Source organism: Carassius auratus, chromosome 29 (genome assembly GCF_003368295.1).
Source record: "Carassius auratus strain Wakin chromosome 29, ASM336829v1, whole genome shotgun sequence".
NCBI lineage: Eukaryota > Metazoa > Chordata > Actinopteri > Cypriniformes > Cyprinidae > Carassius > Carassius auratus.
The window spans coordinates 11,526,569-11,538,783 of record NC_039271.1 but is presented as its reverse complement, the minus strand read 5'-3'; the positions used below and the strand labels follow the sequence as shown (position 1 = coordinate 11,538,783).

Below are 12,215 nucleotides of genomic sequence, written 5' to 3'. Positions count from 1 at the left end.
GTTGTTTTTGGTCGTTGCTGGTTATTTGGTTTGGCTACGCTGTTGCTCACTCTTGCCTAAATATTTAAAATATTTAGTACCCAACTGAGTCTGGTTTCTCCCAAGGTTTGTCTGTCACCGATGGAGTTTCAGTTCCTTGCCGCCGTCGCCTTAATTTCCAGCAATTTAATCGACTTTATTGCACAGATACTATTTAAACTCTTTTATTATTATTATTATAAGTTTTACTGAACTTTACAGTTATTGGATTGCACTCAATCAACACTACACTGATTTGAGCTAAATAATAAACCATTGTATCTTTCGAACAGCCGATTTAAAATTTGTATTAAAAGTTTGCGTCAGTCTTTACAACCAATACTGGTTCCTTTACCTTTTGCAGTCTCCAAGAATTTGTGCGATATCCCACAATTGGGCAATAAATTTGAACGAGATTTTTTTTATAATGTGTATTTTCATAAAGATGTACAGAAAAGGAGTGTATATATTACAACATAAATACAACAATGTGCACATTTACTGCCTAATTACCACTTGATACAAAAGCGCATGTAAAGCGTTTAACCAACTGGGACTTCCTTAAAAACAGCCTTCCTCCGAAGCTTTGCACCTCAAGCCAAACAATGAATTAAAACTGAAGACCAGGATCTTAAAATAGTTTGAACAACATCTTCAAATGCTGATATCAAATAGATATTAAAGCTGTCAGATCAGTTACAATTACATTCAGCGGACACACACACACACACGTACAAAACTAAATAATACTGACACTTTGGGTTGGATATACATGTTCAACTCCAAAAGCCCTTTAGTGCAAAAGAGTATTCAAAAACTGGACAGTCACGAAACTTGAACAAACCCAAAAATCAATTAAAAAAAAAGCAATGTCTGCTGGGTGGGATCATGTGATCTAGTGTCAAGGACAAAGTGTCTTTGTGGACGGAGATGTTTCCAAGAACTGTGCTCAGGTTGTGTCCTCATCGGCCCGCGAAACCTGCGTCAGAGTCTTCTCAGGAGATACGTCACGTTCACTAGTATTTGGAAATCAGGAATCCCCTCGAACATATCGTGTAAAGTACAGGAGGACATTTGCTGGACATCTGTGATTCATTCAACGATGGGCTATCAAAAGGACGACGTGTGATATATATTAGCTGGTTAGCGAAATATTAAGGCCTGGAGCTGCAAGGAAACGTCCTTCGGAAAATATACTACACACAAAATCAGTAATATTGTGAAACCTACAAGTGTCTTTTGAAGGAGGGTTGAAGGGAGACGGCTGTGGTCGGTACAGTTCACTGAGTATCTAAGCAGCAGTGTATTTACAACAACGACATTCGTTTCTTGGGTTTCATCTCCCAATAAACATTTCCCTTTCGTGTCACAGTCTAGTGCCACTTTAGATCCAGGTCTGGAGCCATTCTGGATGGCGTCTCTTTCTCTGAAGAACATATGGAAGAGGCACTTCTTGATGGGAGTTTGTTCCTTTCGGTTTCTCTTTTCCTCTTCTCGCTCAACTGTCGCGTATTGTTCATGGTTTGTGTTTTTGGTTATCTGTCCGTACGCCACACAGCGGTTCCTCGGAGGCCTGATGTGAGGAGGCACTTGGTCATGTGGTTTTTGGGGAGTTAGTAAATGCTATGTCATCAGAATGGGCTTTTGTCTCACCTCCAGAATATCTAAAAGAGAGACAACAGAGCCATTTAGCAACTAGCTAGTGTAGAAGATGGAAAAGAAGCATGATTGTATGGAGGGCAGGTGTGCTGTACCTGTGGTGATGCGATGCAAAGGAAGAGTGACGTAGGTGAGATGAGAATACAACAGAAAATACTCCTCTTTTCTGTTCAGCTTGAGCCATGAACCCACCAGCGAGCGGCCCGTTCCTGACAGAGAGCGGGAGCGCAGGTTTGTGGCGTTGCACATGTCTGAGGGAAGAGGAAAGTACCTTTAATTTCACTTCAGACTGAAACCATCACTGTTACAAGGAAGGAATGCTTTTCCACCCACAGAAGTGCATAAATATTTGTTTTTATCTCTTCCTGTTAAAACTAGGACTATCAATAAGCTAGACACATCTGATTTCAAGATTTGAGTCTGAATACAAACATAATTATATAAAGCATAAATATATAAACAATACTTTTTTTTTGCAGATTAATAAAATGTTATATTATATGAGTGAGTGATTGATTGTTATAACAATCACTAATTTAACAGTATTGGGTAATCTTTTTAAAATTATTTTTCAGATGAAGAAATTCAGAAATTATAAGTTATGAAAATTAAACGTTTAGTTTGAAATTTTAATTCAGATCATACAAAACTAGGCCATGGATTTTATTTATTATTATTTATTATTATTATTTGCTGCAGTAATTCGCAGTTTCAGACTGCAGGATATCATCATTAATAGATCAGAAAATGAAAGCTGAATTTTTTAAAATTCGTATATTCACAGCTATAAAAAAAATAAGAAATATATATATATATATATATATATAAATAAAGAACCAAAACAACCAGTGAAACTGCGTTCACACCAGACGCGACTTGTGCAAATAAATCGCGCTATTCGCGTGTAGTTGGACGCTTGAAATTTTGAGTGTAGACGCTTCATTCGCGCGTGAAATTAACTTCACAACAGATGCGCATCATGGGGGGGGCTTCTGCCAGTTGAGTTCATGCAGCATTTTCAACCACCATTTTTATTCGCATAATTTTCCAAATATTACTGTTATCGTGTCATGAAATGTAGTTTTAAAACTATTTCACACGAGAATGTAGTTGCAGTTTATTTATAAAAACAGCGTCTATTTAAAAACGTTTCTCGCCGATTTCGGAGACGAGCTCCACGTGATCACCCGAGAGCAGCCTCACCTCTGCTAGACCTTCTGACTTGTGCCGCTGACTCTGATGTCTCTTTAGTGGTTGAAAATAAAATACAACTCGTTTGGGGTAAATCTAATCTTTGGTCTTTATTCACTTAATCTATTAATGTTATATATACACAAGCAAGATCCTTTTTATTCCTATTTAGTATGAAAAGAAGTATCATACAGCTCCAGGTGTCCACATACAGCGATGAGAAGTTTGTCCTCCATAGTTGTTTCGGATTTTCCCTCCGCTCGCTACGTTGTAATTACGTCACTACTAGAGCAAGCTCCTGATTGGTTAACGCGGCACTAAATTTCGCCAAAGTTCAGATTTTTCAACTCGCGCCAAACGCACCGCAGGTTCGCGTCTTTGCATTGACTTACCATTGAAATCACTCGCGCCAGATGCTCTATTCACATCTGGTGTGAACGCACCATTAAGATACAAATGAAAAAACTAAGAAAGAAACTCTTCAGTGTTGTTAAATGTAAGTACTGTCCCAGTGTGTTTGTGTACCTTCATCATCCTCTTCTCTAAAAAACTCCTCACTGTCGTTTGCCGAGTGCGATTTCTTCATCTCAGCGTTTCGGTTTCGGGGCACTTTCCGTCGGAGTGACGGTGAGAAGAAGGAGGGCCTGTTTTTCTCCGGGGTTGGGGGAGTGCTGAATGATGTCACCTATGAGGAAAACGGGGCTATCAATTACTTCAAAAGCGTAAATGAAAAGAAAATGCTAATGGTTTGTGCATTAATTGAAAACATCTACTGAAGTGGCAATGGGTTTGACTGACCCTCTCGTGAAGAGGGGAGTCTTGGTCCTCTTCAGTGCCGCAGGGTGAGGTGTCTCCAGTGGGCACTCGACTCACAGCCATCTCAGCATGACCTTTCCCCTGAGGCCCCTTCATCCGCACAAACTCCATGTTGTTGTACTTGTAGAAGCCGAATGACATCCGCTGGGCCATCTTAGCAGCCACACTCACCTACGAAGATATAAACACCATGAAATACACACAAGAAGCTTTTATAAGACAATAAATCCTTTGGACAAATGTAAAAGGAAGCATACCCGGTTATCATAGACCTTCTTGAGCGCCTCGTAGCGGATGGAGCCCTGGAAGATGACGCCCTGAAATGTGTTGCTCTTGTCACTGGCCACCAGCTCCACACATACCATCTCACCTTCTCCAACAGTCATCTCGCTGAACACCTGACCAACACACACACACAACAATTACAGCACTGGTTATACAGAATTGCTCATTATTAGGGCTGTTAGTTAATGTGTTTATGCAGTACAGCTCACCAGAGGTATAATTCCCTTTGTTTTCTCTCCCTCCGTTTTGTTCAACACATTTAATTTTTATATGACAGCCACCCAGCTGTGTGTAACGGAAGAAAAACACACTTTGTGGTGGGAGGAGTAGGGGCTATCAGATTCTGATTATGAATGACAAATAACCTTACTATAGCTTTCATACACTACACGGTTGAGTACAAAGTGTAAAAGTGCACAGAGTTTAGCGCATCATTTGGGATGCAGCTTATGCATCGATAAACCTATGTCTTCTGAAACCAATATACAATTGACTGCTTGAACATTTCTGACTTAAAACTGAGTAACCTGACTGAGCTAGGTTTCAATGAAAACCACGTAAACCTGTCCAACCTGATATGACCTCAGAACAGATATACAGGTGTTTATTTCCTTATGTTAGATGACACGAGTAGATGTTGCAGTACACAGCTTTTGAAACTACCAGCAGTTTTGTTCAAGCACCACGATGGGATTTAAAAGCCTAAAAAAAGGTTACCTCCTCAAAGTTGTCAATCATGAAGAAGATGTTGGGGTAGCTCATTTTTGACTCCTCCCCTTTGCTGTCCATTGGGTGTTTGCTCGGAGAGGCGAACACTTGCTGTAAAGAAAGAGATCCTCTGTTTTCAGTTGCAAATTCACAGAAATACCATGAAATTGTTCAGCTATGATATGTCTGTGTCATCACCCCTACAAGGAAGTAAACTCTTCAAGGACTAGTTCAAGTCTCTTTTATCAGTTTGGTTTGGGTTTCAGTTTATGATGTAGAATGTATGGAAAGAATTTAATCAACGTCTATCAGACGTTTTTGGAGATGTATGTGTGCTGTCTGGGTGTGTCATTAGGGACTGAGCTGGAAATGTCAACCTTTTTACCATGATTTTGTGCAGTGATTGTATTGTAGCTTGTAGTTTCATTATCCTATTATTTTTTTCTAAAAACAGCTGACTGAATGATAAGACTATCAACCGTGTAATGAGTATTAGTGTGGTAAACAACTGATGCTTCATGCTTTAAACTTTAAGTAGCAAACTATAATTTGTATTGTATAACCTTATGATTTGTCTAATAACAGCCAGACTTTTACGATGATTTTGTGTGAACCAGACATTAGATTAAATGGTTAGTTCACCTAAAAACGGACAAAGCAAAGCTGACCTCATATTTCATCCACCCGGAACTGCTTCTGTTCACAACAGTGAGCGCAAACTAGATTAAAGTGATTATTACATTTTGAATATGGGTATTTTTCTAACAAAAACACATCGATTCATCACAGAATGCCTTTGTTCAACCCCCGGGAACCATGTGAGACACTTTTTTATGAATGGGCACTTTTTATTTAACTTCTTTTGGACTGATGCATGCAACACCCGCTGAGTGCCATTAAACAGTTTGAAAGATCAAAGACAATTTTTAATATAACTCTGACTGGATTTGTCTGGAAGAAGAAAGTCATATACTTACAGTTTTGTTTTTTTTAAAGAACTGATTACCGTATTTTAAGTCACACGTTTTTTCTTGGTTTGGCTGGTCCTGCGACTTTTAGTCAGCTGCGACTTATTTATCAAAATTAATTTGACATGAACCAAGAGAAATGAACCGAGAGAAAACATTACCGTCTACAGCCTTGGTTCTTGGCTCTAAATTAATGCGACTTCTAGTCCAGTGCGACTTATATATGTTATTTTCCTCATCATGACGTATTTTTTGACTGATGCAACTTATACTCAGGTGCGACTTATAGTCCGAAAAATACGGTACTTACAATTGCGATAACTGCTCTAATAATAAACACCTTCTAGTGTCAATCTTCAGCTAAAGCTAATAATGGATAACTACAAGACTCTCTATTCTGTTACTATGATTTTGTGCAGAAAACACCTGATTATTGACAAGTGTAGACAACTCCTTTTTTAATAATAGCCTTCTATGATCATAACCTAAAGACGGCTAACTGTGTTATCTTGTGTCTGAACTGCGTAGCTATATCCCATCACACGAACTGAACAAATGTGGTCTTACCTGTGATTTCTTCTTGTGGATGTGGATGTCTCCTGCATCGGACCGTGTGCAAACTGCACATGTGACCACATAGTCCAGCTGTGGGACAAGAAGACTACATGGGCAAAACTACACCATAATGACATTAAGTCGCAGAGAGAATAGTCTTTGTTTTACGGTTTCTGTTTCAGAGCAATTAATTGTGTTTACATTGCACTTCATAGCGTCGGATCATTGAGGTTTGCTTACTTTCTGCAGGATGAGATTGAGATAGACGCTCTCCTCCCAGTCGATGTCAGGATCACCGAGTCCAGGCAGCTTTTTAGAGTCTCTTCTGTAAACCTCCACCTCCACCTGAAACCAACACAAATCGTAGCAAATCAAATGCAAGGTTTAGAACCACATGAGGGTGAATAAGTGACGGTATTTTCATTTTTGGGTGAACTACCCACAATATAATACACATTATTACATTAAGGCCCTAATGAATAAATGCTACCGTTTATAAGATGCAGTGCTCACAAAAAAATCTAGTGCATGTATGAAACTGTCCAACCCCCAGGTGAGAAATTTTAGAAAACATTTCTCTGTCAACACCTCACTCAATGAGAATTAAAAAAAGTTCATCTCACCTTCTTCCCTTCTGTGTTGTCTGCACCAACGTAGGAGAGCTTACGGCGCACATAGAAGAGCATATCGTCCTGACGTGGTGCCCATTTCTCCATGAAGTATGTGGAGAACATCCATGTCCAGAACACTATGCGGTCATCCTTGAAGCACCCTTAAAAAAAGAAGAAAAAAAGAAGATTCTAATTAAATACAGTGAAATCATAGCATTTTAATCAAAAGCAGCGCACAATTTCAGCTGTATCTACTATATATATACACATTTCTTTGTTAGAAAAACAATAACTGACTGCAAAAATATTTTTTGGTCAGATTTCAACAATTTTGCCCATTGCTGTCAGATGTTATCGGTGATTTTCAATGTTATTGTAAGTTTAACAAAAAGTTAAATAGATTTACAGTCGACATGAAATCAAAATCTATTTACTTGCTTAATACACATTATTGGTCTTACTGTGAACGATTTATTATTACATTTTAGTCTACATTTTTATAATCTTTCATCAATTTTACAATTTTGCTTTAACTCAGGAATTGTTTTAGCAATTTCTGCGTTTATTCTATTATGAAAAGCCTACTTTTCACGATCCAATCAATTCGCAAAAAAGAACATGGATAGAAAAATAAATGGATACAGACATAGTATATGATAACAAGGTTTGAAAACATATTTCAAAAGAAATTAGAGTCAGTGTCTGTATGTGATCATTAGCTGCACTGTACATGTGAACGCTGGCATCTTTATTGATGTTAATGAACCATTTAGTTTTATTGAGTGTCAATCCGGAGACCGAGTGTTGTTCTGAAAGCTGGAACACTTCCAGATCTGCTCCAGCACCCTGTCAGCTGAAAATGAGCTACAGTGCTGCGTAAGGTCCTACCATGACATTTACTTCCATGGTTTTCAACCTACAAAAAAGGAGAAATGATCACAGGACCTGGACTTCCACATCCCCATTTAGAAAGAGGAAGATACAGCTTGATATCGGTTCAGTTCTTCCCGATGGTCCACTACACTCAGCAAGCTTAGAGGGATACAGTAGATCACACAAAAATGAAAATGATAATTCACTCACCCTCAGGTTGTTGCAATGAATGTATGAATTTCTTTCTTCTGCTGAACTCAAAAGAAGCTGTTTAGAAGATTGTGGGTGACCAAACTGTTGCTGGTCACCGATGCCTTCCACAGAAGAAAGTTCAGCAGAAGAAAGAGATTCATTCAGGTTTGGAACAACTTGAGGATGAGTAAATAATGACACATGAACTACCCCTGTAAGCTTGTTGAGAGGAGGATCCTCAGGGAGAACTGAACAGATATACTTCCCATTTGCAAGTTTTAAATCCATGAGCTGAGATTAATGCATCTTTTATAACAAACAATGTTAAATAAGTCTGATGTCAAGACAGTGTGCACTGTGTGTGTACTTCTTTCTTCTCTTTAATTCCACTAGAGCTAGAATCAAATGGCAACTTCGTTGGAATTTAATCAGAGTAAACAGTATAAATCACTGAGGATTTGGTTGTTGTTGTTTTTTTTGTACTAAAAGTCTGGGTTTTGGGCCTTTTGTTGGATCAATTGTATAGTAGTTGAGTTACTAACAGATACTGTAATTTCTAGTACTGAATGCCTCCATTAGACACTAACTGAACCATTTGGACTGAAAGGTTTCAGTAACATCACAGATCCGTTCCTTAAACAGAGCTTGCTTGTTTAACTGGCTAAATTCAGGATAACTTGGCATAAAGTTGCAATATTTACTGCCAAATTTATACCCAGTGGTCAACAAACATGTTTCCTAAATATATAATTCAAATGGTAACACAACTGGATAAAGTTTTTTACTGCTCTGAAGCACAGAATCCCCCTGGTTTATTAATAACATATCCTGAATATTTATCCAGCTAACCAAGCTGTGCTCAAATAACAGGATTGATGGGGGGAAAATATGTAACATTTTTAAAATTCAGTTAATGGAGTAGGTTAATATTGTACTTATTACCATAATTAACCAACATTAATAAATGTTGTATATCTACATTTTTGCCATTTAACATTTCTGTTGTGTAAATTAACATTAGTCACTGTATTATGTACAAGCTCAATGAACAACATTCTTCTATAATAATAAAGTGCATTATTAGTTTATAGTGCATTACTAATTAACGTTAACAAACTGAACCTTATGCTAAAGTGTTACCAAAAAAAAAAGACATGTGGCAAAGACAGCGAGAGAGACTAGACGTGTCCGTTGTAACCGAAGGAAGATGTGCACAAAAGCAGAAGTGAAGAGCTGTGCAAAACAGCAAACATTAACCGTGTGTTGCACAGAGAATGAAATATTTAAAAGGGACAAATCATCAAAGAAAGATGACAGAGAGAAAGAGAGAGAGAATGAAGCACAAAGACCACATCAAAATCAAAAATTCTGGAGAGGAGAACTGAAATATCTAGTACATGATCTCGAATGATATGTGTTTGTTGCGAGTTAAGATGATGATTTTGTGTGTGACTTGAGTTACTCAGTAATCAGCAGAACTCTACCCCTGACAACACGACAGTCGTCTGTAAGAGCAGCTCTGGGATCTCTCCTCGGGGAACGCTTCAGAAAGGAGAGCTGGTCTGAATGGGGTCAAACATGTAACTCTGACAATACAAGACAAATAGGGTCGGTAGAAACTCATCTTCTCTTCACATTACACTGTAGAACCCACCTAACATGATAAAAAAAAAAATACTAAAATAAAATAAACAAATCATCAAAACCCTTGCAAATCATTTCCATGTTAATAGGATGGGGGGAAACAAACCAAGCCAAAGGCAATGTCAATGAAATCAATAAGCCAAAATGTAATTTTTTAAACATTTGGTCTATATCATCAGTGTCATACATTACAGCAAGGCTGTTTTTCAACAGGTGTTAGCTAAGAAAGAGTTGTTTTGTGATTTTATCAACCATAACATGAAGTAAAACATCTATATCTAGACCTTACATGATTACACAGACTGACAGACGTGTAGTCAGGAAGGATAGATAGATAGATAGATAGATAGATAGATAGATAGATAGATAGATAGATAGATAGATAGATAGATAGATGACAGGACTATGACATCACAGACGCGAGAAAGCGGCGGCACGCCTCGCGAATTATGATGTCATGAAGGAGCACGAGCTGAAACAATAGCAGATGACCGCGGCCCGTTTTCGCCTTTGACCGTCATGATCAAATCAGTTTCCGTTGACGCGTCTGCGGCGCTCGTGAAGGACAGAGGCTGTGTCAGGCTCGAGGGGCGAGTGTTGACGGCTGTATGTACTGACCCAGTCCGCTGAGGTCCTGTCTGACGCTCAGGCGGTTCCGCTCGTCCGCGATGGCCTTCAGCATGTGCTGCAGGGACTGGTCCGGCTCGGCGGGATCATCGCTCTGACTCGACGGAGCTGCCATGATGCGCGCGGATGTCACGACACGAGCTCACCGCTCATCTCACAGACACGAGCCGAGCACAACAACACAAGCGCTCTGCTCTGCACTTCCGACAGCTGCGACGCGTCGCGTCGGGAACACCCCGTGCTCGGCCCGTGATGTCACGCCGTAGGCGTCACTTAAAGGGGACGCCGAGGAGCCACTTCTAATATCACTAATCGCTCTCACCTCATAAGTGCAATAATATGAGAATTATGTAACTGTCAGTCAATTTTATATTTAAAAAATATCTTGTTAATTATTCAATATTAATAATGGACATGAAAGAAACGAAACATTCAAAACAAAAGGCCACTGAAACCAACATGCATAAATTAATAAATCCGAATAAATAAAATGCATTATTTTAAGTTGTCCCTGTTACACGTTACATGTACTTACTATTATAATAAAAATGACTTATGCATAATTACATGCAAGTAACCCGAAGCCAAATCCTAACCCTAAACCCTATAATATAGTTAATTAATATTACTCAGAACTTAAATGTATAAATACAATGTTACAAAGACACCTTAAAATAAAGCGTAACCTGATAAAATGATTACTTAATTAGTTATCCCTATTGCTAGTAATAGTAGTAACTGGTAATTAAAATACTTAAAGTATTCTTTGATATATAATTTAAACCACAGTGTCCCTTTATCACATGACAACTGCATTATCTTCTATTCAGTTGTCTGTTTTCTTTAACACGTTCTCTCTAAAATGAATTAGAACAGTTTATAGTATTGTTGAAGACTTTCATTCTAATTTACAGTCTAGTGTTGTGACATTTAGTTTTCAAATTGGCTGACAGATTTTTCTAATGTGATGTTCAGTTACATTTAATATTCTTGGCACTGACCTTACTAGCATGCTAATTTAATAAATATCAAAGAAAAAAATGGCAGCTGTTTGAAATCTTTTTTTTTTTTTTTATATAAACTGATGACACATTAATTCAGAGAATGACACTTCAAATTCTTTTTCAACAATTTATGCTTTAAGTGGTTACCAGACACATAAAGAAAATGCAGTGAATGTATGAAATATTCAAACGGTGTGCTGCATTTAAAAAAAAAAAAAAAAAAAAAAAACATTATTTGGCATTGTAACATCATGTGTGTGACAGAAAAATAAGCTGCAAAGACACAATGTTACAATGTTTAATTCATGAGCCGTTTTATCAGTGTTATCCTGGAAATGTGGCTGTTTATATTCATATTCAACACACACTTCAATCAGCATGTGCACATACAGCTCTGCACATCAGCACTCAAGCACAACCTCAGAAAATACTGACAAATAATGACACCGCTTCACGACAACCATCTGAGCGAGCGCTCAGAACATCAGTAGTAACTTGTATCCACATCAGAACATATCAGCACTAGAAGATTTTACTTAAAAGCAGCAGCCACAACAAATGTTGTCCATTAATAACTTCATCTGCTGGTTTCAGGAGACTGGGGCTAGTTGTCACAGAGAATACTGTCATTTTGTAATACAGGTTGAACAAGTGAAAAGTATTATGACATTCATCGTTTTCTATGATTTATGCGCATGTGTATGTGTCAAAATGCTTTAAGATTTAAATTCTGATGAAAAAGAATTTAAACAGCCTGACATATTACTCCATACAGTGCGACAACATGCCTCTGTACTTTGTTTTTCAGAACAGTACTGGTGAAAATGTCTCAATAGCTTTCTTAAGACTATAAGGTTGATGTCTTTATAGAAACTGACTTTAAAAATAAACCCACCCCTGAGAAAACGGTCACTAAAATTATAAAAAAACAAAAAAGGACAACTAGCCCAGGTCTGCTCTAATGGACCTGTAACTCTTGAATATGAGCAGCACACATTCATTGCGTTGTATACACAGACTATTTTTTTTATCAGCTCGCATTAGGCCCAAAACTTACTCCCAGT

At 38.1% G+C, this 12,215-nt stretch overlaps 1 protein-coding gene across 1 annotated transcript; it reads right to left on the bottom strand.

Annotated features, from left to right (window-relative positions):
• Window positions 1-725: 725 nt before the first annotated feature.
• On the bottom strand, window positions 726-10,407 carry LOC113048075 (uncharacterized protein KIAA0930 homolog). The gene is made up of 10 exons (XM_026209579.1): window positions 10,139-10,407; window positions 6,824-6,972; window positions 6,441-6,545; window positions 6,213-6,290; window positions 4,687-4,788; window positions 3,942-4,082; window positions 3,667-3,855; window positions 3,394-3,553; window positions 1,773-1,928; window positions 726-1,682 (listed from the first exon to the last, which is right to left on the bottom strand). The coding sequence occupies exons 1-10, from the start codon at window positions 10,260-10,262 to the stop codon at window positions 1,642-1,644; spliced, it is 1,245 nt and encodes a 414-aa protein (XP_026065364.1). The 5' UTR covers window positions 10,263-10,407; the 3' UTR covers window positions 726-1,641.
• Window positions 10,408-12,215: the final 1,808 nt, after the last annotated feature.